The 25,040-nt window shown below is 43.1% G+C and overlaps 2 protein-coding genes across 3 annotated transcripts; both read left to right on the top strand.

Annotated features, from left to right (window-relative positions):
* The first annotated feature begins 5,003 nt into the window (after positions 1-5,003).
* LOC119737991 (beta-3 adrenergic receptor-like) lies at positions 5,004-6,194 on the top strand. The gene has a single exon (XM_038212690.1). The coding sequence runs from the start codon at positions 5,004-5,006 to the stop codon at positions 6,192-6,194; it is 1,191 nt and encodes a 396-aa protein (XP_038068618.1).
* Positions 6,195-16,848: 10,654 nt separating this feature from the next.
* On the top strand, positions 16,849-24,638 carry LOC119738184. Of its 2 annotated transcripts, none has more exons than XM_038212931.1 (5): positions 16,849-16,984; positions 18,574-18,757; positions 21,171-21,281; positions 22,274-22,390; positions 22,801-24,638. In XM_038212931.1, the coding sequence occupies exons 2-5, from the start codon at positions 18,667-18,669 to the stop codon at positions 23,718-23,720; spliced, it is 1,239 nt and encodes a 412-aa protein (XP_038068859.1). In that variant the 5' UTR covers positions 16,849-16,984; positions 18,574-18,666; the 3' UTR covers positions 23,721-24,638. The 2 variants fall into 2 exon arrangements, with proteins under 2 accessions (XP_038068859.1, XP_038068860.1); XM_038212932.1 differs by having other exon boundaries at positions 16,850-16,984; positions 22,274-22,357.
* Positions 24,639-25,040: the final 402 nt, after the last annotated feature.

The following is a 25,040-nucleotide window of genomic DNA, read 5'->3' as shown; positions in this document are numbered from 1 at the left end:
GCCTCAGCCGACAAGATTGGAAATACAGTATTGTTCCCATGACATTAAATACTTTGCTCTAACATAGCGCCCTGGTTAAGGCACGATCAGTGACCGCTGATCTATTTCACCCACATTCGTTAGGAACCGCATTAAGCACTGTGGGTCGCCGCCATGGTCGTTGCACGTACATTCCCTGCGCATGCGTCGTGCCCAAGCTGAAGTGTTGACCCTGCGCACTCTGTCCTATGAGACGTTATAGAAAGTCGAGGTCACCACCTCCCTTAAATAGGGGTGAGTGCTAACGAAATCGAGTTCGATTCATAATAAAAGCAAGCATTATCTTGACCTCACCCTGCGAAAAGACAACAAGGGTCAAAGTTTTCAATCAATGTAGACATATGAATACGTGAGGTTATAATTACACATCGTTGCCCTATTAAGCCGTTCAAGTACTATACGGATTCACAAATTTCAGATAACGAGTCGTATATAGTTTCTAGGCTCGCCCACACGCGCCGTGCAGTTCTCCTCGGGAAGCAAAAACCCTGGTCACGAATAGGTTCCTTAAAATAGGGCCCTCGGCCACACACGCGCAATCGCTTTATGGAAATTAACGGGAATTTGATAAATTTGACCACCCTGATGAACTGATTGGGAGACCACGCCCTCAAATTTAGAGTTTGTAAAGGGCGCCCTCAATATGTCTTAGTCCGGATCACAGCCCTACTCACCCGCCTGAATAGGGGAGGCAGTGCACCAAGCTGAGGAAAAGGCCATTGAATGGCTGACGGACATTTTGAGGTCGGAAATAGCAGATGCATCATCATCACTACAACTCCACTGGTTCGGACTGTTCTGACTCGGAGCTGATGACCCTTGGGGCGCACGGCGGCTGTATATACGACGCGTTGCACATGCACGACACGTCCTGCAGTGATGAGCTTCCCTTCTCGTCAAATTTGAAAGTGTCTCTGGCAACTCTAAATTGAAGAGAGGGGCGCTACTTTTCAGTATTCGAAACCTAACATGCCTATGCAGTTGAAATGCTTGAAAGTTGCCTACGTGGAGACACTGGCTTTTTTATACCCGTGTGTTGAAAAAATGTCACCCACGCACAAAGTTGCGCACATCGTTTTTGAAAAACAAACAGTAATGTTGCACACGCGCAGAGATGATCCAATCCATGGCTTCAAATGGGAACAAGTGGCGCACCCAGGATTTGGCATTGGGGAGGGGGCTCACAATTTTTTTTTCAATTTTTTTTTTAGAAATTTGAATTCTTTTATAAAAATGCTGCCCAAAAGTTTTGGCCGCAGAATAAAAATTGGGGTTTTTTTCGGGGGGGGGGGCGGCGGGGAGTGGATATTTTGACATTGGTGGCGCCATTGACAACCCTATTATACTACTCGAAAATAGGAAATACATATCACCAAGGTTAAATCGTGGGACTACAAATTGACAACCTCTTGGGGGTACTCAAGCCCCCCGAGCTTCCCCCCCCCCCCCCCCCCCCCATTTGGGTGCGCCACTGAATGGGAACTAGTAGCTACCGGTCCCCATGATTTTTAGGGGGTGGATGCAGGGACCAGTCTGTATTTTGTTCTGCATCATTCTGTTCCAGGGAAGTTTGACTTTACGAAGAGAGGGACAACAGCTGCTTTACCCTGGTTCAAATTGCGGAAATAAAGGAGTTCTTTGAGCCTCACTTTCTGAATGGTTTCTCTAAACTTTATACTACAAAAAGCAAGTTTTTGCTTCTCCCAAAATCCTGAGCGGAGGGGTTCAATGGCATACTCGTGCTCCTCGAGTGGGGTCCATGGCCACCTTGCATACCTTGGTTCGTCCCTGAAGAGAGACAGAGGGGCACATCCATCCTTCGATCCCCCACTGGAAGTCTCCCCAGCGCTTTCCCAAATTTAGAATTTTGAGTAGACAAAAAAGAGCTTTTCATTGATTTGAAGGCAAGTGCAGGCAAATGACCCCTCAGAAAAATCCCCCCTACGAGCATTTGACAGGGCCGCGACATTTTGTTTCCAAAACGAGATCGGACAATATCAAAAGAGGGCGCTCCCACTGCGTTATGCATATTCATGATGTCCAGGGCTTTAGAGATGTCACAGGTTGAACGCATATTTGTTTATACATGTGGACAGACACAAAGACATTCCTCGAATTATAGTAGGAAAACATGAGGAAGAAAAGTGTGCTATAGTTTATTTACCCATTAGTGATGATGGAATAGCGCCGCCCCCCCCCCCCTCCCAGTGAAGTATCCATTGTTGATAATGGAAAAGTCCCCCAGTGGAGGTCAGCTAGCTATCTCTATGCTATGGCACAGACACACAGAGGTTTATGAGACTAATATAAATGGGGCAATACGCGTCTCTTTTGTCTACAAAACTTTACGCGCGTAGTGTTAATTGCGACGTCACAAGCAGGCCAAATCATGCATGGGGCCAATGTACAGCTTTTATGCATCTTTTTCGAGAACCGCTCTTACAAACAACTTCAAACTTGCCACTGCACATTCTGGGGTCCCGAGCAATACACCCGCCGATTTTCAACTTCATACAGTGCCGAGTTCTGGAGATAATCGAAGTACAGACAGACAAACAGACAGACAGAGATTCTTGGAATTATAGTATAGAAGTTATATAACAAGGAATAATGGTGTTTAAATCACCGGCGATTGCAAGCTGATTCGTGGAATGGTTGGAAGTACATTGTAGTCCTGACTTCTAATCAGATGATCCGAGCTCGAATCTCAGTGAGCGTTTTTCACTTCTTCTCGTTTTACCTTTCTCACAAGACGTAAAGCCTATCTTGGGTTTGTGTTGTAGAGAACAAGGCATCAGATATGCATGTAACGGACCAAATAGAAGATGGGAAACGGATGTCGTTTGGGAAAAAAGATTCGCGGGCCAGATACGACAGTGCAAACCGCATGGGAATCCAAACGGCTTAAGCAAGATTTCATCCCATAATACAAATTCAACTAACGCTCGGTTAAAATATTTATATTTATCTTACATAGAGCCGAAGCTTTCCGTTCTAATCAGCTTTTCAATAAGATTGGAGACGTTCTCGTTTCTAATCCCCAACATAAAGGAGTTCACTCGATCTCCATGGTAATTTGTTATTCCTCGTTTCGTAAAAATAGACATTGATGGAAAACAAAATAGCACAGGTACACCGTTCGCTACCATGAATATTTCATGTAGGCTTATGTACTATATCATCACAGACATACACGTATCCACAGGCAACATGTTTTTATAGGCCTGTCTGTATTAGTGAATGCCCAAGGGTTTTTAAGAATACATGTAGTTCAAATAATGCTAGGATTACAAGACAGTTAGTTTATCCGCTGTACTCTCAAAGATGCCCATGAAATCATCGTTCCTGCGACGCGTACTTTCAAGTAGAGGATGATCGAGTTCAGTGGACAAAACTACGCGTGGGCCGCGCCGGGATCAAAACATCTAATCAACGAAACTTTGATGGGTACCCTTTAAACAAAGATATTGACAAAATGGAAACCATTCACATACCGGGTGAGTCAAAAAAAAGCGGAACCCAACCCCAAAAATTGTATTTCATATTTAATAAAATGTGTAGCTTCAAAACAATGACTGGAAAGCCAATTTCATAAGCTACTTTTAGACGAAAAAACATTACTGAAATTGCTAAATCTGTTCAAATATATCACCCTTGATATATTTTTTTACGAACTTTTGGCAGAAAGCTGGCAGTTGCTTTAAAGGTCAACTTTAAAGCAACGTTGGATTTTTGTCTAATTCAAATAATTTCACATTTTGGGTCATTATTTGAATTAGACACGGCAGAAGCTCGACGTTTAAAGCAAGCCTGACTGACTGACTGACTGACTCCCCGACTGACTGCCCGACTCCCCGTCACTTGTGACTTAGACTAGTGGGACCAGCCTCACTAGGCTTGCTCATACTCTTTTTTTCACGAGACACGACAGGAACTATATACAACTTTAAAAATAAAAGCAGCTACAGAAATGACGCTTTGATCGGATCATCAGAGTCTAATGTGTCATAACTGCGGACTGCAGACTCAAATGAAGCCCATGCAGTTAACAATAGACATTGAAATGGACGGGACAACACCGTATGACATTTGAAAAATTGACATTTAATACAAACAACTGTCTTAAAGCCTACGGCCTGATGTTAAAAAGTGTGAGTGGAATGAGATATTGTCTATTGTGACAGTCTGAGGAACATTGGACACGAACACTACTAAGTGGTTGGCCAAGTGCACCATTAGTGCGAGGGTTATGCACGATTCTTTGAATTCACATAATCCATTCAATAAAGATTGAATCAATAAAACGGCCTTTGTCCCACAAGGATCTAAACGATCAATCATCAGATCCATTGCCAGTTGACGACATGCCAAAGTTTACATATGAATAAACTGTAGCTGCAATGACTTGAATTCAGGAACATTGGCGGAGCCAGGGGAGCCATATATACTTTCTTATATAGATTTACTTTTTTTAAGGGAAGTTAAGCCCGAGAACCATTCCATTACCAACTGACGCATGCGCACATTATGGACAGGGCTGTACTTGGTTGTAGAAAAGCAATTGCGGGTAGTAGTAGGCCTCTATGTGCGCCGAGCGTGCGGGTAGCTACTTCTATTTCTATTTCTCAGACACGTAGGAACAGTAAGTAAATTGTGTATGACGTGTTATAAATGCGAGCTGCTCGTAACGACGTTTGACCGTATTTCAACCTTAGATATATAACTGAATGTTGAGTTGACAGTATCCGTAATTTCAGCCAGAGCGCGTTCGCGCTTAGCGCGCAGGCGCAAGACACATCACGAATCACTGAGTTGACCAGAGGTGCCTTGTCGAATTTCAGGCTTTTATTGTAACTAAGATGCATTTATATTCGACGGATACGACATTGCCTAGCCACAACTCAAGATATGATGTAATGTACTGTACTGATCCAAGTTGCTGCAAGTAAGCACAAGAAAACAGAATGGCAAGCGTTAGGCCAGCTTCAGCCGACAATGTGAGTTCCGTGTTATCGGTTTATGACAGTTACGCCGAAAAGCAGCTGTTAGCCGCCTTGTACAGTCTCATCTCGATCGCCGGTGTGCTGGGTAACAGCTCTGTCTTGCTGGCCGTGGTTCTCTCCCGTAAACCTCGCACAACCACCAACGTTTTTGTGGTCAACTTGGCCGTGGCAGACCTCTTCACTTGTCTGAGTTTGCCCATCATGGTCTTGGCAGTGCTGAGCGAGAACAGGGAAAGGCTTCTCGTTTCACATAGTCTCTGCGCTTTGCAGGGATTTACAGCCATCGTCTGCATCGGATGCAGCCTAAATAACATTGCGTCAATCGCCGTCTATCGCGCTTTGATTACCCGCCGGAAAAGCCGGGGTGACCGGGTCTGGTTGTGCAATCATTATCGTCTGGCAGCAATGGTCGCTTTAACCTGGCTCATCCCCCTGGTAGTCGGACTCTTGCCGATTGTATCTGAGTTTGGCTCTTACGAGTACGATGATAAGTTGAGCACATGTTCCTTCAACCCGACAGCCCAGGGCTCCGGTACATTCTCCAAAATCACGGTGTCCCTCTACTACCCGTTACAAGTCTTGTGTATCCTTACAAGTTACGCGTCCATCTTCTTCAAAGTTCGAAGACAAGGAAGGAGAGTGAACGTCATTCCCAACCAGCCCCTCGCTGTGGTTGGTGGAGTCATGAGGCTACCTGCAAGACCAGGAACACCCCGGCAGCCACATCTACCAGCCGATGAACCTCCTCCAGCAAACAACCATTTGTCGGTATCTACTGCAAACAACCCAGTGCCGAGAGGAAGCAGTCCGTCCTCTTCAGCTTCCCACGCCACCCGGGAACAGCCGGCCAATCGGAGGCACCTGTCTCGCCGAAGTGTCGGCATCACGCGCAGCTTGTTTCTGGTCGTTTTGGTGTTCTTTGTGCTCGTCGCACCCTACTTCGTGACAGTCTCCGTCATCTCAGACATTTCCAAGAAGTTCATTCCCTTCTTGGGCATGATCTGTGTCTCCAACAGCTGCATGAATCCTATGATTTATGCGTCCCGTCACCCAGATTTCAAGACAGTTATCCGTTGCATCGTGCTGTGTAGACTGTCGAAGATACCCATGAAATCGTCGCTACTCCGACGCGTACTTTCAAGCAGAGGATGAGACCTGTTGCCATGAACTGACGTGAGTTTTATACAAATAATAATTTTGCTGAACAGTTTCCATCTCATAATTAAATACATCACATAACCTCCTAACTCACGACCCTCGAAAGTCAACATAGACAAGTTTGGAGACGCCTGAATCTGAAGCTGGATAGCTCTTCTGATAGGAAGTCGAAATGGTGTTCCATAGGTCGCAGGCTTAAATCTGGTCTTGGCCCAAGACCTGAGTGATCAATAGCGATAGTTGCATTGTTGTAGAGCGCCCTTGCACAATTGTTTTTGTTTTGCTTTTTTAATTTCTCGCACTAACGTCTTGGGAATCTTGCAGCAATGGGGGCGTGGCCGTTTTATTTAAATTAGACCGTTGGTGTAAATATTAATATATTCGAGCAAAGCGGCGGTTTCCCATTTGATACCGGTAGTATTGGTTACCCATTAAACAGCGCATACAATACAAACTTCTCCTGCTCACCTTCAAGGCCCTCAAGGGACAAGCTCCAAGCTACATCTGCGACCTGCTCCTTCAATACCAACCTGCACGAGCGCTCGGGTCATCTCATCAGGGGCTCCTCACTACAACAACACACAGAACCAAGTCATATGGCTCCAAGGCATTTTCACACATTGCACTTAGGCTATGGAACGCCTAGTGTTTCTATCCCTCTTAGAACTGTGGACACACTGGACCGGTTCAAAACTGCTCTCACATTTCATCTATTTTATCAGGCTTATGACCTCCATAGTTATTTTGTTTATAGCATTGTTTGTTTCTTTTGTAAAGCGCATCGATATTTCCATCGGTTATGTTTTGCGCTGTAAGATTTTGATCTTATTAGTAGTAGTAGCAGTAGTATCACTGCGTTGCATATCTAATATAGCGATGCTCGATCACCGCACGTAGCGCGTATGGTTACAACTGTCGCTCGGACTATAAACTTTCCCAAGAAAAGGCTGAGTGTTCAGCGCCGAACGTTCATTATTGCGCGCATGACTGACTATAAACCATATCGCGATCGCTGATTGGTTCCCTTTGGAAAGCTATGGGGAAAAAATAAGAAAAGGTTAAACGGCTACTAACAGGGTTCCCAAGACGTTAAGGCCCTGTCACACTGTCTGCCATCTTATATGCGCTGTCACTGCGTCCTTGAAAAATAGCTGGGGCGCAACAACAACTACTAGATCGCAACGACAACTACATAGGTCGCCAAATGGGCGCCAGAGGGTCTTAATGGTCTCCGATGAGCGCAAAGGTCTTTGAAGATGCTCAAAACAATCGCAACACCTCTGCGCTCTGGCCAGGGCGCCGTAATGACGCAACTCGGGCGTTGTGCGAGCGTTAATCGTGCGATATTGTAAAGGCATTGAGGCAGCTTAGGCGCAAGGCAGGCGACGTAGTCTCCATGAGAAAGTAACTCGACTGCGATGAATAATTTTTTAAACTGGACTTTGTATAGACCGTTTTGTCGTGGTATTTATACAGCGCAAGTGACGTCACATGAACGTATTTTGGTCGAATAGAGAGCGCGACGCGAGCTACTAGGACGTATCAACAGCGAGCAGAGCGTAGTGACAGCTCAGCGGGAGCGACCAGATCGAGCAATTGGACTTGACATGGGCGCATAGAGAGCGAGTTGAACGCATCGCAAGCGCGGGAAGAGCACAGTATGAGCGTAGCTTGAGCTTCTTTGAGACAGAAAATTGTCATTTTCTTGCGTCCTCGCTACGATTGTTAAATTTATGAACAAAAAATTGATCGCCGTAAGGTCTCCTATGAGAGCGCATATAATGTGACAGGCCCTTATGTGCGAGCAGGCACGCTGGTCTAGTCGTGCCTTTAGATATGCATGCACGATCGACTTTCGATCACTAGCGTCTTTGGCCAAAACTGGTTCAAATCCTGCTGCAGTCAGTTTCTGGTTTCAACTTCATACCACCTTCCAACTTATTTGGAACAGCTTTTTGAGTGTAGTATGGGGTGTCTGCACAAATACTCTGCAAAGTAGACTCTAAGGCCAAACGTAGACGTTCCACTGTTGACCACATGCTCAAGTACATCGTCAATGGTTAAGGGCCTGTCACATTATATGCGCTCTCATAGGAGACCTTACGGCGACCAAAAATATTTAATAAATTTAACAATCTTTATTGAGTGGCCAGAAAATAGCTCAGTCAGTAGCCGTGTCACGCACACAGCCTTGTTTGACCTCAGTTTCTCGTCCCGAGGTCAAGCATGCATGGCCCTAAAGCGTACGCGAGATTTTACGAGATTTATTCGAGACTACATAAAAACACAAAAAGTGCCTCGATACATGCACTGTTTGGCCAAGATGGCTAAATAAGTGAAAAGTTGAAATCGTGTGTTTATTTTGATAACAAAAATAACTGTCAAACAAAATCATATTTTTTTATCAACAAAATCGAGGACCGATAGTTTTTAGGTGTACATTCGATTCTTAAAAAAGGCCAAAACAAATGACAAGGCTTAGTGGATAGAGGAAAGTATACGCTTCATTTTCATGTGAAACACGCGCAGGAGACTTCTAATGTTTGGTCCAAATCGCCAGTTGAAAAATGAAGACTTTTGCGAGATTTCATGATTTGCAATCACAATGTACGCGTGTAAACGTACGCCGACGTACGTTGGCCTGAAAACATTGTGAATAGCACGCGCTATTCGCGCAATGAATGACTTATGAATATTAAGCAGGCCATACTCGAGCGCGAGCTCGACCAATCAGTGGGCGTATGGGTCACGAGGTCACACCGTGTTTGGGTTCCTCGTTTTATGCTTTACAATGGCGACGATCTTTTCGCGTTGTGAAAAATGGAAGTTGTTGGAAACATTAGGTATACATCGAATTCTTAAAATATTATAGACATTACGCTCACGAGCTTTTTGTAGATGAAGGTTCACTCTTTCATTTGATTACCTCAACATTTGGGAGACTTTCGTCGTTCTCGAAAAAAACCGGAAATTTCATGACCTAATTTTTAGTCGATTTGTCCGTGAAATAATATCGTCAAAATGCATAAAAATCCTTTTTTTGAGAAAAAATACCTTGACTGACTGAGCTCAAGCTACGCTCATATTGCGCTCATCCCGCGCTTACGATGCGCTCAACTCGCTCTGTATGCGCCCTGGGGGGGGGCAAGGGGGCACTTGCCCCCTCCCCCCCCCCCCCCCCCGGAATAGCAAAAAAAAAAAAAAAAGAGGCGCGAAGACAAAGTGGTGTAAATTTAATGAGTTGGGGGGTGGGGCAAAATGTCCCTGCCCCCCTCTAAAACTGATAAATCGAGAATGTGTTGAGGAATGCAAGCTTTTTTTGGCAAAAAAAAAATTTGCCCCCCTCTAGAAAAAAATCCTGGCGACGCCCATGGCCCCTGTCAAGCCCAATTACTCGATCTAGTCGTTGCTGCTGCGCAGTCACTGCGTCTACAATATTGATACGTCCTAGTAGCTCGCGTCACGCTCTCTATCCGACCAGAATACGCTCACGTGACGTCACTTGCGCTGTTTAAATACCAAGACAAAACGGTCAATACACAGTCCAGTTTCAAAATTATTTATTGTAAGTTCATCACAGTCGAGTTACTCTCTCATGGAGACTACATCGACTGCCTCGCGCCTAAGCTGCGTCAATGCCACGTCGATGTCGCACGATTCACGCTCACACAGCGCCCGAGTTGCGTCATTACGGCGCCCTGGCTTGAGTGCAGAGGTGTTGTGATTGTTCTGAGCTTGCTTGAAAACCTTGGCGCTCATCGGAGACCATTAAGACCCTCCGGCGCCCCTCAGGCAACCTAACATGTAGTTGTCGCTGCGATCTAGTAGTTGTTTTTGCGCCCCCGCCATTTTCCAGGACGCAGTGGGAGCGCATATAATGATCGCAGACAGTCTGACAGGGCCTTTACAAAGGGCAAGTAATAAGGGACTATTACAAATTGTACGAGTCCGAGATACGTTTGCGGCTTTGGAGAAAAAGTCGCCTGTTCAATCCCCATTTACGTTGTTATTTCATCGGGAATTATATTTTATTTTATTTTTTTTTTATTTTTTTTTGTAATTGAAATCTATTATGCGAGTCGCATGCGTATCCCGATACGCGTTTTCATTTCTAATTGGAACGGGCACAGGGCACGTGTTCTGCACAACTAACTCGCACAAGTGATCACGTAGCGCCATTATTATTGTAACCCTGTTGTGACAGGGTCAAATTGTGTTTTGTACGCCCCGAGGAAGCAAATGGCCCCCGAGGCGAAGCCGAGGGTGACATTTGCCCCGAGGGTGTGTTCAACATCCCATGGACTCCGTCAAAGCAGGCAATTATTGTTTCGTTATACCACGGTAATACATTACTTACGTCTGAAACTGTGGGTCTCTTCCTGTTGCGGTACAGAATTGGCGAACTTTTTACACTTTCTTTCCATATTTTTCCGTGCTAATGCTGTCCTGTTCAAAAATCAAATTTCTGATCTGGACTTTTGATTTTGGTATTTGTGCATGCCACAGCAACCGGGTATGATCACCCATTGTTTTAATTACAATTGTTCACTAATTTGAGCCTTAAAGACTTGATAGAGACAATATTTACAGAACTAGAGTGTATCATTTAGGCGTAAGAGCCTCTGATTAGGTATATTTGAGTAATCAATTAATTATACAGAAGTAACCATGAGACGACACTCGTCTTTGCACTTGTTATGGTTATTTATAAATATTTGTACCACATTTATACATTTAATCTCATTGCTGTGATGACTATACCAGGTATGTCAGTGTTTTAATTACGGTGCGATCGTTCAATAATTTGAACCTTAAAGGTCTTGATATAGGCCTAAGCAAGCTTTACAGAACTATTCTTTAGGCGTCAAAGCCTTTATCCATTCAATTAAATAATCATGAGATAACACTCGTCTTTTACATTTGGTATGGCTGTTTCTGAATTTGTACAACGTTTGATACTCTAAAGTCCAAAGAGTGGAAATTCACTCCATTCGAGTAAAGATTCACTCCCACAGTCGGAAACTAGGGACTAGACGTTTTAGAGTGAAATTCCTTCAATCGTAAAGAGCGAGTTTTCACTCGACTCAAGACTGAAGTGGTTCTTTTTTTCAGACTTTTTCAATCTTAAATGAGAGTGATTTTCACCCTAAAACGTCTAGTCTCTAATTTCACTCTTTGGAATTTAGAGATTTGCTGTGTTTTTTAGTGGGTTTTTTTTGTATCTGGCAGTCAGCCAGATACAAAAAAAACACTAAAAACCATATTTGGAAAAGTGGAAACGTACACCCGAGCTAAAGACAACTCCTTCTGGCAAGGGTAGCAATGTTCATATCTTATAATAAACTGTTTGAGACGTTAAACAACTTTGATTTTACAACAAAACTTGACAACTGCCGGTGTTACAAAATTGCGTGTTGTCGTTGCTGCTCGCAAGCGTGTAGTAATCTAGCTTCAATCCAAACACGTAAACGCGCATGTGCCACTCCCTATTCAAGTTACCCGCCCTTAACCGCTCTACCGTGTCTCATTTGCATATCAATGCTAAAGTTGATTTGTTCTAATTCGCCCGGTACTCAACCGAATAATTCAATATTAAAAGTTGGATTTGAATATTGGAATATGCATCAGAGGGTATTCTTTGTTGTTTCAATTTACATGAAGTATCAATGAATGCGCAGAATGTTTACTCATGCCCACCCAGGTGACACAAACCATTTGCCTCTTGTGAAACGCAAAAGGTCCATTACTCTTTAATCCTGATATTTTTGTTTGATGGTGCTCATTGGGGTGCTTGTTGTTCGTGCTACTGTTCCCAAATAGACCTTTACAAAAAATGGGACTTTAAAGTTGTAGCTCACCCTCCCCCCCCCCTAAAAAAAAAAAAATCAAAGAAAAAGACCGACAGGAAAAAACAACGTCGAAAAGGTTGCGCTGAAATCGGTATTAAAGGTCGAAACGGTTGCACTATTGATAGAAGATGTACAAGAAAGTTATTATATCAGGACAAGAAAAATGGTTTCTTGACTTCAAATTCCTCCAAAAACCTAATAAACCTCATTCAGCATTCAAAACAAGACAATAATCTTGGTGAGTCAATAAGCGTATCTTTCAAAGACTGCCAATGTGTTTTTTTTATTTCAGTTAACACTCCGGATAATCAAATCTGCAAGAAAATCTCTCCAATTCATTAGTTTGCCTCGGCTTGCGATACTGAGGCAATCATTGAGCTTTCATCGACCCAATCGTACTGACTGCACAGTCTATATACATTCATGCAGGCTGCAACGAATGGTGTGCAGCCCAATTGGCGAATCTCTCGTCGAATTTCCGTTTAATCAATTAGAGATCCTCCTCAGAATGTCCTCTGTGGATTACTTTCATTTGCGACATCAAGTAAACACATACACTTTTGTTTTCGTTTCAATAGAAAGATTGAAATCTCTGGTATTTTGTTCTTCATATATTTGACCGAGAGTGCTCCGGCCTAGAGAGCAAACTGCAACCAAGACAAGGCAAGCAAGGTGACCGTTTTAGCCGAATTTCGGCTAGATTTGACAGAATTGTTATGGAAATTTTATGATTTTTGTTTTGTTGAAACCGTTTTTTATAACTTTTTTTATACCATTTAAAATTGATTTTTGTTTTGTTGAGTTGAAGGGCATTTTTCATAACATTTGCATGTGAGTATAAATGTTTATAATGTATTTCGCGTAATAATAGGTGATTTAGCAGATATTCGTTAAATCTAGCAGATTTTTGAAGTGCATCTAGCAGAATTTTGCCATTACCTTACGGTCACCCTGAAGACAAGCCAAACTTAGTAAACATGGTTCGAGAGCGCACAAAATTATACTCAATTGATTCATATGCCTATAATTACTCGGATTTAGCCCATTCATTGACGTAACAGGGTAATCCTATACGATAGCACTGCCCTCCCACAAGTGCTGAGCTCACAGTGCTGAGTGGTGATGTTTTTTGTGCAAAGGGTAACCGGTTTTTTTCCCCTTCCGGCCTCGTTTTTGGTTGCGTTGATTTGGGTGGGAGGAAATCAAGATGGCCGCATCAAGATAATGGTCTATCCATGTAATTTTATCTCTGCATTTTTAAATATACATGTATCTAGTTATTTTTATTGTGTGGCACCCTCCTCTTGTGAAATTTTGAACTTGAGACTTTTTATGCGTACACCGGTACATGAATAAATATATTTTTGTTTAATATTTTTTATACGTTGAATGACTGGATGTTGTTTTAAAATTGTCCTATGTCAATGTTTTTTGTCTATTTATGTATATGTAAGTATATTTGTTTAATGTCTGTATTGTACCTGTTGTCTGGAGATCCCTTAAAAATAGTGATTTGTTTTGCTTTTGAGAAATCCTCGGGTCTGTTTGCTTTTAATGTTCATATCTTGTTCGCCCAATAATAAATGAATAAATAAATAAAAGTGACAGTCAGGGAGTCAGTGAGATAGGTGCGAAGAGGACACTATTAGGCAGGCACCTCTTGCAATTTATCCCAAGATCTTGGGATTTTTGGTTGTTACAATATCATAATTCTATATAGTTTTAGGCCACTGCGTGCTCTGTTAAATTCATTTTGTACAATGTTCTCCATTGCCTTGGGAATTCTTGGGATTTTTACTGGATGACTCTTAGGAATTTCAATTTTTTTTTTTTTTTTTTGGTGGCTTTTTTTTTTCAAGCTTGAATTGTACAGACAAGGTGGGTACTATTTTGCTCTTTTGTGTCTTCATTATACATTGGTGTCCTCCATAATTTGCCTTGGTGCCCTTTACCATTTGCCTTGGTGCAATTTCCCCATTCCTTGGTGCTCCTTGGTGCAAAAATTTGAGGAGGTGCGGCAATAGAGGGCGCTGTTGTACCTTCCGTGTTAATTTAAAGAAGAAAAAAAGGTTGACGCGCATGATTTAAATCGACGCGCGCGCTGACCAGAGACCGAGTATTTTTTTTTTGACATTATATTGATGCAAAGTTGTATACATTTTGTGTTACCTCCATAGTTATGTTGTAAATAATGTGTAATACCCATCGTCGCATTTTCGATCGAACCCAAAGTGTTTCGGCCATTTAATGAAAAAGTTTATTTCTAGGGATTTATGTGATAATTCTATTGCCCAACTAGGCCTCTAGCCATGCCGATGGTGTAATACTCCTACTCTTAATCGTACGCAACAACTTAATTTTTATATTATTGGTTTATTGTAATATTGTTTATCTTCTTAAGGGTTTAATTTGAGAATGCATTTTGTCCAAAGAAATGATTTATTTATTTGTTAATGTTTTACGTCTTGCAGTATACTGGATTCCTTTTCATGCCAGTTTTCATTGTTAATTAATGTGCTAAGAAGTGGAAATAAACCCAAATTTAAAATAAACCAAAAAACTGATTCGAATGCGGTTTATTGTCTATCCGGCCGGGACCAGGCTTCCCAGGCTTACTTGCTGGTCGAGCTGGACCCCAAAGTATCAATTTATTACACTTTACCAAGAGTATGCCCAAGCTGTTTAAAGGGAAGATACAACATTTGCAAGCACAAAAAAAATCAAAATGATAAAAATTATCACGCAATATCTCACTGGATTGTTAGGGAAAGACAGTCTAAAGCATCCTGCAAAATCGTGGCTCCTGTGTGCTGACATTTTTAAGAAAAATCGTATTTTTCCAACGCTGGTCGGCCGACCAGCGTGGGAAAAAACTGTGTTTTTTTTCAAAAACTACTCCTAATTTTTCGTATTTAGATATTGCGCATTTTCTTTGCAATTGATTACATACCCGTGAAGGGTTACAAACCTGCTAGACTGATTCTCTTACCTTACAATTCCCCTATGTCTATAAATTGCTCAGTTTCATCTTAAGTAGGTTCAGGAACCAGACTACGAGAACGTGATTGGTTTTCTTGTGTTTTTTTTCCAGCATCTACAAGCCCAAGATGTGAAACAAGTGAGTTTAACAATATTTGCAATAACGTACTTATCCTCCAAATCCATTTATTTCTGAAATTGCAGCAAAAGCAAATGTTGTTCATTCCCATTAAAACCGGTTTCCATTGGAGCTCTGCCAAAATTATAAAGTATTAAATAATGTTGGGCAAAGTAAAACTCACAAGGGAAAAGTGCATCATTGGTGAAACTGACGACGAACATTAACACATACAAATACAGGTACTTTGGAAATAGTACACATATATATAAACGAGGAGTTTTTTTCCAAAACGCGATTATGTTTTATTTCCAAAAACAATTTCGACGGCTGTTATATAAATACAACTTAAGAATACAATAAAGCAGAACATACAGGGATTTTTTTTCTTTAAAGTTTCAAAACCGTACAAATTGTCACATTTTCTCCAATGGGCATGTCGCGTTTTGGAAATCCACTAGTAACATTTGAACATTCAATATAAGGCATGATTTAGTGATAAACGGGATGGGCGGAAACAAGTAGCGTATCCAGCTGTTGATTCCGGTAGGGGGGCGCACATCCGCGCCGAAATGTAGACATATTTTTTTCTCCGGACACTTGGCCTCCGTAAAATCAAAAAGCGGGCGGGTTTGGTACCCATCTTCCAAATGGGGGCGTTCTTCAAAACTTATCATTTTTATGCATACTAGCTGCAAATTCTGCCCATTTTCACGGCGCATTGTAATGTTTTTTGAGCGGGTTTTCTTTTCTTTTGGGGGGATTTGGGACTAATGTCAGAACTCTCTAACCATTTTATTGAAATAATTGCTGACACAAAAATATTTGTCAAAAAAATCCGCCAGGGGGAAAAGTGCCCCCCCCCCCCTTTCTGGATACGCCACTGATGGAACCCCGCCAAAAAAAAAATTGGGGGAAAAAACATGGGGAAATTCCAGATCCGTCTCCAAATTACCCTGCCAACCAAGTATCCTATACGACATCGATGATGGCCTGTCGGTTATGGTCAGTCAGTCACTTAGTCAGTCAGTCACTAGGGGAGTCGGGAAGTCAGTCAGTCAATAGGGGAGTCGGGGAGTCAGTCGGGGAGTCAGTTGGGGAGTCAGTCAGTCAATAGGGGAGTCAGTCAGTCACTAGGGGAGTCAGTTAGTCAGTCGGGGAGTCAGTTGGGGAGTCAGTCAGTCAATAGGGGAGTCAGTCAGTCACTAGGGGAGTCAGTTAGTCAGTCGGGGAGTCAGTTGGGGAGTCAGTCAGTCATTCAGTCAGTAAAGTCAGTTAGAGAAGTAGAATGGTTATTCCGGTTCAGGCAAAAGTAGGTATAAATTAGAGAGTATTACCATGAGCGTCGCCAGAATTTTTTTCTAGAGGGGGGCAAAACAAATTTTTGCCAAAAAATGCTTGTATTTCTCAACACATTCTCGATATAGCAGTTTTAGAGGGGGGCATGGACATTTTGCCCCCCCCCCTCATTAAATTTACACCACTTTGTCTTCGCGCCTCTTTTTCTTTTCTTTTCTTTTTCTCTTTTTTTTTTTTCTTCCTTTTTTTTCCCCCCCTTTTCCAGGGGGGGGGGGGCAAGTACCCCCTTGCCCCTCCCCTCGCAACGCCCATGAGTATTACGTACATGTAAGCTACATAAAGGAGATCCAACGAAAAAACGATCTGTAGTGTTGGCATTCAGTGTGTGCACTGATGCATTCCATGGTGGGCCTTAACCCCTTTTGTTGTCTCGAGGATAGTCAAACAATGGCATGCTGCCGCTGGTTATGCTCAAACCCTCACGTAAACACACACAACACAACCAGCGACAAGACCATAACCTGGCGTCCATGTTGAAAATGGAAACAGGTCAACTCGTACGCGAACCAACTCGTACGCGAGTCAACTCGTACGCGGATTGGTCAACTCGTACGCGAGCCAACTCGTACGCGAACCAACTCGTACGCGTGCCAACTCGTACGCGAGCCAACTCGTACGCAAGAAAACTCGTACGCGAACCAACTCGTACGCGGGCCGAAATAGGAGTGGTTTCGAGGATTGGGTTGGCATGGTTGGGAAGAATTGGGAATAGTGTGACGGAAGAATGGGTAGTCCGTAGTTCAATGTGTGACCGTTGTGTGTGATTGGGAGTGAACCCGTGAACCCGCTAACCAAATGCTTGTCAAAACAGCGGCGGCCGGGGCTAGTCAAACTATTCCTTAACCAGGCCGGCGCGCGTGCGAGTGAAAAATTATTGGGATACGGCAAAGATCAACGTACAGAAAGAAAAAAATCATAAAATTCAAAAAGGAAACCCCTTTAATTTGTGTCTAATTATCAACTATTGTAAAGGGTTAAATTATCTGATCTGTTAATCAAAAACACCGACAAAATTCCCTCAGAATTGCGCTTGAAAATACGCCATTTTGTATCTGAGATAAGAAAAAAATGCGGGCTAGTAGAAATGCCCGTGGGCCAGTAGCCCGGCTGGCTAGTGCAAGAAGTTGAGGTCGAACCCTGCACATTCCGCCCCAATGTAATTGTTCTCTCCTTTTTTTTTTAATTATTGTTCTTCCCCAGCCTTCCTTGCCCTCTCCATTGTCTTTCCTCTCCTTTTTTTTATTCTATCCTTTGAGCCATGTTAAATCTGTTTGCAGCATAACAAAATATATGATGGCCAGTATTAATTTGGTGCGATGGTCCGGGATAAAATGAAAACTATTTTTACGAGCTAGAAAAAGATGAAAAAAACATTGTGTCTATCATTATTTTCCCCTTGATTTCAAAAATGTCAAACTGTTATCTAACTTCAGTGCTTTCCCCGAGTCCACTTCACCCTATGCCTGGTGCGCTTTCCCGCTGCCACAGAAAGCCAACAGCTAGAATCACTGAAGTGTGATTGTGACGCCGCGTACGTGTTATGTTGCGCTCGGGTATTGTTTCGTAAACGTGGTAACAAGGGTGTGTTAAAGCTTTCATGTTTGCCGCTAGTATAGTAGCGGTTTTGTTGGTATCTTTTATCAATTAGGGGTATTATGTTGTGAACCAATCATACTGGTTATCGCGAAGACAACTTCCCAATCAATCAAGCGAACTTGTAAAAAACAAACAAACAATTAAACGCAGAATTCTTCTTAAAAAAACGCGAATGTAGGTAGCACTGGCGGATTCAAAAATCAATTACATTTAATTTGAAAATCTCAACCTTTCAGAAAAGGTAAAATTATGCTGACCTACCGTACCGAACCTAATTTCGTCTGTCCATGTGAGCCAAACCAACAGTCTAAACTCACGCGTACGAGTTGACTCGCGTACGAGTTGGTCCGCGTACGAGTCGGTCCGCGTACAAGTCGGTCCGCGTACGAGTCGGTTCGCGTACGAATTGTCCCGCGTACGAGTTGGTCGCGTACGAGTTGGTTCGCGTACGAGTTGACCTGTATTCTTGAAAATCAGCACACGGAAATTCATAATTTGTTAGGCAAAGGTGCTTAGGGCACCCACCATAATTCCTGTCTCAGTTACTGGTAATACCGTTACTTGTATGATGTCACTATCGTGCATTGGCCGTACACCCTCGATACTCAACGCTTTCCTGTTTCTGCTGCTACTCTACCCTCAGTCATCCGCCACAGGTAACATGAGTTAAATTACAAAGAGTTAGCCTCTATTAGCCACCCACAGACAAATGTATGGAAACTTTGCATTTTTGGCTTTGAAATATTGACTGTTTTACACCTCTTTTGGGATAAAGTTGAAGCAGCACACTATCTTATTTATTTTTTTTTAAATAAAAACTAATGCTTTGGCATTTTGAGACAAAAAAACACAGAACTAAACATTAAGAAACACCTAACTGCACGTTATCTGTGTTTGGAACCAGGTAAGTGTGCTTCAAAACCAAAAATAAAGTTTTAAAACAGTCTATATTTTTACAGCGAAAACGGGGGGGGGGGGGGGGGGGGGGGGGGGGGGGGGGGTGTTCTTACCGTAGTTGGGTCAGTGAATTTAAACAAAGCTAGATTAAAAGCTGAGTTTTGTGTAGGCATAGACGGCACCCCCCAACACGGCACCCCCCAACACGGCACCCCCCAACACGGCACCCCCCAACACGGCACCCCCCAACACGGCACCCCCCAACACGGCACCCCCCAACACGGCACCCCCCAACACGGCACCCCCCCAACACGGCACCCCCCCAACACGGCACCCCCCCAACACGGCACCCCCCAACACGGCACCCCCCCAACACGGCACCCCCCCAACACGGCACCCCCCCAACACGGCACCCCCCCAACACGGCACCCCCCAACACGGCACCCCCCAAACACGGCACCCCCCCAACACGGCACCCCCCCAACACGGCACCCCCCCAACACGGCACCCCCCCAACACGGCACCACCCCAACACGGCACCCCCCAACACGGCACCCCCCCAACACGGCACCCCCCCAACACGGCACCCCTCCAACACGGCACCCCCCAACACGGCACCCCCCCCCCACACGGCACCCCCCCAACACGGCACCCCCCCAACACGGCACCCCCCCAACACGGCACCCCCCCAACACGGCACCCCCCCAACACGGCACCCCCCCCAACACGGCACCCCCCCCCCCAACACGGCACCCCCCCAACAGGGCACCCCCCAACAGGGCACCCCCCCCCCCCAACACGGCACCCCCCCCCCAACACGGCACCCCCCCAACACAAAGTCGTTACAGCGCCCATATTCTCTTACAATCACAGTTTATTACCAAATGAACGCATGATTATATTTCACAACCACGCCCAATCATCTGTTGACACCTGTCCAGACTGTTCGGTCTGTTATCATAATGAAAATAATACCAATTCATTCTCACAAGTTACACAGCTGTTTGATAGTCATACAAACTCAACGCGCTTTAAGTGTAAAATACAAATTGTTAAAATCATCTAATAAACAAATACGAAATCATCTTAACAATAACTCAAGAAAGTCATTAAACAAAATCAAGCAAATTCTTAAATAAGGGAATAAATGTGTGCTCCGGAGGTTTTTATCACTCTGTTTAATACCACTTAGAGTCTGGGTGCTGATAATTACCCGAGCCGGAGGCGAGGGTAATTATCAGCACCCAGACTCTAAGTGGCATTAAACAGAGTGATAAATACCGACGGAGTACATATTTATTCCCATTCATAAATACCTTTTCGGTAAAAAAAAATCATATAATTCGTGCAAAACATCCCGATTTTCAACAAATTCACTTTATGCTTTTTGAATCATCCCTCCTGCAAAATAATGGAGTGTTCAGCTGGCGAGTAAGATGAAAACAACCCTTTTATGGAGATTGACGCGCGCGTATGATGTTCTATGCGATGTCGCGCAGAACGCACCTGGCGCGTTGCGTTTTGAATTTAGAACTATAAAATTCTAACTCCCTGGTAGTGTTGCGCATGCCTACGTGAGGATTGTGAACGTTCAACCAATTAAACGATAAGAGGCACTGGATTTTTAGGAGTCCACATTTTATTGTGACACTGGAAAAGTGTTTAAGACCAGCTAGCCATGTCTTTATCATCCGTTTAATACCGGCCACGTGACGGGCTCTCGACCAATAGGAATGGCTAAACTGTCTGAGGTATTTATGAATAGTTAATAATAACTGGATGGACAAATTATGTTAACGTGCTGACTTAAAAATGAAATGGTCAATGCATTTTAATTAAAAAAAATTTAAAAAGTTCTAAAATTCAATTCTATACCTATGAATGAAAAATGTTTAAAGTGCCGACTTAAGAAATGCCGTCTTAAAAGACAAAAAGTGGGTGCACAGGGTGCTGATACTGGACGGCACACCTGCCATAATGCTCGTGGTTACATCAATGCTGAACTAAACGTGTCTTAATTGAAGAGCGTTTAGCTATAGCACCTTGCCAATCCATCAGCAAATCAGAGAGAGAGATAGTTGCAAAATTCTAAACAAACAAAAAATTAAGCATCTCCCTTGTACATTAATTTTTTCTCTCCTTTTCATACTTACACTGTTGCCCTTTTTCCAGAGGTGTGTGGTAATTCTACCTTGACCGACTGCAAGAACGACGGGGTGTGTCTTGGGGATGGAACGTGTGAATGCCCAGGTGGATACGCCGGTCCGAAGTGCGAAACTGCGGGTAAGAATGAGATTTTAGGGTTTACATAAAAATGTACATGGTCGACATGGTAAATTAATGGGAGCTAGATTTGCGGTAACACCATGTCAATGATTATCTGTGTGACTTGTGTGGTTCTGAGAAGGACCTGTATTGGTTTAACACGAAGTCCAGATATTATTTATGATAAAAAAAATATTCCTACCCAACAGCGGAAGATTACGCGTTTGTTTAGCCCGAAATTACTAAACATATTGAGGGCATCATAAAAAGCTCCTGTGCTAGCATGGCCGTCGCGAGGGGAGGGGCAAGGGGGCACGTACCCTCCCCCACGCACCCCTGATACCACCCCTCCAAAACAAATGGCAGTCGCAAAGCGGGGAGGGGAAATAGGAAGACGATCTAAGTAAATATTGTAATGATAAAGCTATAGGAAAGATACCTTGAAATTATAAGATTTGAGGCTTTGCATGGTGGGGTATCGGTATCGTTTCGGTTTGCGGTAACACCATGTGGTAATAACTACTGCTTAGAAGATATTAGTTCTGAAAAGAACTTGTCCTGCTTATTATCAACTTTGCTAAGTAGTTTTTTGTTCTGATAAGAACAGTCCTGCTGTAAGTTCTAAACGAAATTGTCTTTGGTCTCAACGTTTCGACTAGCCTGCTCTAGTCATCGTCAGGAGACTGTTCTTATCAGGACTGTTCTAATCAGAACAAAAAACTACTTAGCGAAGTTGATAATAAGCAGGACAAGTTCTTTTCAGAACTAATATCTTATAAGCAGTAGTTATTGCCACATGGTGTTACCGCAAACCGAAACGATACCTTGAAAGTATTGCTATACAGTATATAGCATGCATTATGTTGGACAGCGCCCCTAAGCGTCGAATGATGTTACCGACGTGCAAATAGTGTGAATATACCTTCGCTTAACCTTCGCTGGCACGCTATGAATACGTGCCTTGCAGGACGGGATCAATAAAATGTTGCTGTTTTCTTTCCTAAACACAGTTGTGAGCGTGGCCATTCTGGTTCTGGTATGCATCATGCCCATGATAACGTGGACCATCATCTGTGGCTACGGATGGAGAAGTTGTAAGTTTGAAACATCTCTGAATGGTATACAATGTACGTGTAGTCATGGGACGCAATGGCATCTCGTCTTATCATGTGTGCTTTATTGAAACCTCACCCCCTATAATGATTTGCTAGGAACCTTCCTCACTCAGGCCACTTCCAACATTATGGTAAAGTGTACACAACAACTCTCGGACTCATTTTCGTGGTATGCCAAACCCCATGTAAAGCATAATCAGTTTACTAGTGCAGTACTCATCCTAACATATTCCAACAAACCCAAGTCTTGGTTTTAGAGTGGATGGGATTGTTGGGTTAAGAAAGCTTTAGTTGACTGCGTGCACAGTTAGAAACACAGAGCCCGATTCGTGAAAAAATAGTCGAGCAACCATGAGGAGCTTTTTCACTTAGAAACTCCTGAACACCTGCCATGTTTAATTTGAGATTTTTCGTTTCCCCAGACCGTGCAAGGGTCAGGAGAAGGCGCCGGCGTCGGGCAAGAGCTGGCAGTGCCCCGGACGCAGAGGCAAACGCGCCTGTAGACGATGACCCACCCGGATACTACCAGGCCGTGTACGAGAACCCCGTGGTCACTGGTCTGGGCGAAAACCCCGATTGGACTACTCCTCCAAGCAACTACTTGGAGCTCCCACCACACTACGAGGACCTCATCAACGCAATCAAATCAACCGAGGACATGCCGACTCCGGTGATAATACAGATGGAGCCTGCTGAGGCCGGGGAATGTTCGAGGCCCGTGGGGGATTTGGAGACTTTGACAGGAGAGCCCAGGAGGTTGAGAGGCGGACCTCAAACTCAGAGCGACCAAAATGAGGACTCCGAGGTCCCCGACGAGCTTCCAAGTCAGATAGGAGCAACTCGAGGGTTGAACTGCGATTGTGAGATCGGTAGGGATGACTCTTCCAATTCATGTATGGATCAAGGGACTCCGGATGACGAACCATCTTCATTTGGAACACATTCCAGGCCGGCAAGCGAGGAAGGAGCACCACCTAACCAGAGGGAAACTGAAGATGACCCCTCATTGGAAATCCCGAGTGAAACAGCATCAGGAACCAGGGCCAAAATATCATTATCAAAGAAAGAACAAAACCAAAGAGGATCTGAGGACAAAACTTACGAAGACGTATCAAACAAAAGGGCATCTGAAGATATATCTTCCTCGAAGGGTTCCGACGTACCTAAAGAGGGTTCCAACTCATGGGGCTCCGAGGGTGTATTTAGCCGTATGGATTCCAATGAGGAATCGACCCCAGAGTGTTCCGAGGACTTCATTAACCCAGAGGGCTCCGAAGAGTTACCTGCCAACCAAAGGGTATCTGAGGACGCACTTTACAAAAAGGAACAAAGTTCTCAATGAAAAAGACAACATACTAAAAAACTAACTAGCTGCGATTTTCTTTCAAAGAAAACGGCGATACCAAATTTGAAGATAAAAAGGCGCGCCAAGTCTACTAAAAAAACAAATGGTGTACAGTCCAGATTGTTCGAATTATTGCACCTGCTTCAGAACAAGATTTTGGACCTGAGTGTTATTGGTACCCGCTATTTTTCACGCATACTGCGGATTACCAATGAAGCTGAATATGCAGCATCTAAGTGCGCCCACGCACCTTAACAAGCTTTTCATTGAGTGCAGGATTCACAGTAGTATTCTATTGTTGCCGAGAAAAAAAGGTTCTCAACAGTTTGGGGTTTTTTTTATATGAGGAGCAATTTTAGTATAAATTGTAAACATCCGTAGAAGTATTGCATTTTGCTGTCACGAATTTAACACGTTCAGCCTAAACTGCAATCTTAATTTATTAATCTTTACACATTCATACGTAAAAAAGTATTTCAATATTGATGTTCTAAAACATATTTTACATATAATATTTATGACATTTATACCTTTTTTATATAACAATAGTCAAGAATGTATTCATGACCGCTTTTTAATGTGTTTAGATTTCCCTAGTGTGTATACAGAATAACGTTTTTCCTAGTACATGTACATTGTATAAAGTTATTAACAGTGTTGTTTTCAATTGTAATATCGTTTCTTTTTTCATTTCGTGAAACTTTCATCGCAATATTACATGTATAATTTTGAAGTACCCCTTATCTTTTCATTCTATTTAAAATGTGCAGTATTCTCGCAGCGAAGTGCATTTCAATGTACGACTACGTAAGCCGCTATATATTTTCTTCTTTTTCGCGGTTCTTCTTTCGACTTTTAAAACAAGGATCATCTCGAATTAGACCATTTTATGCGTCTTTGTATTTATTTATTTTATTTATTTCGTGTTATTTTACCAGGGTAGCTCCATCAGTTGTCAAGGATCTGTTCTCCCTGGGGGCCCTGCATGTAAATTATTGGTACACAATCTAGTATTTTTGCTTAGCATTGGACTTGGCAAAAAGGCCTTTTATAAGTATGTTTATGTTGCGATTTATCCTTGTTTATTAATTTTGACAAAAAACGAATTTGCTTTGTCAATTCAACGCCGATTGCTTCACGAGACGAATTTCAAAGATTTCGGACGAATCGGAATGCTTACAATTTGAATTATACTGAACATTGAATGAAATCTAGTGGTGGCTTTTTGAAATTCAAATTGAGAATTGAGCTTGGCGATGTTCGAGGACGAAATTAAAGTATCGATATAGGGAATTCGTGTGATACAAGTGTTAAAAT

The sequence above is a fragment of the Patiria miniata genome, unplaced genomic scaffold (genome assembly GCF_015706575.1).
Source record: "Patiria miniata isolate m_02_andy unplaced genomic scaffold, ASM1570657v1 HiC_scaffold_3, whole genome shotgun sequence".
NCBI lineage: Eukaryota > Metazoa > Echinodermata > Asteroidea > Valvatida > Asterinidae > Patiria > Patiria miniata.
Note: the sequence above shows the minus strand (reverse complement) of the source record. Positions and strands in the feature narration are given on the sequence as shown.

Coding starts and splice junctions, on each gene's coding strand:
- LOC119737991 (XM_038212690.1), top strand. CDS start 5,004: ATGGCAAGCGTTAGGCCAGCTTCAGCCGACAATGTGAGTTCCGTGTTA.
- LOC119738184 (XM_038212931.1), top strand. CDS start 18,667: ATGATGTCACTATCGTGCATTGGCCGTACACCCTCGATACTCAACGCT. Junction 21,282..22,273: donor TCCGAAGTGCGAAACTGCGG/GTAAGAATGAGA, acceptor TCCTAAACACAG/TTGTGAGCGTGGCCATTCTG. Junction 22,391..22,800: donor ATCTCTGAATGGTATACAAT/GTACGTGTAGTC, acceptor TCGTTTCCCCAG/ACCGTGCAAGGGTCAGGAGA.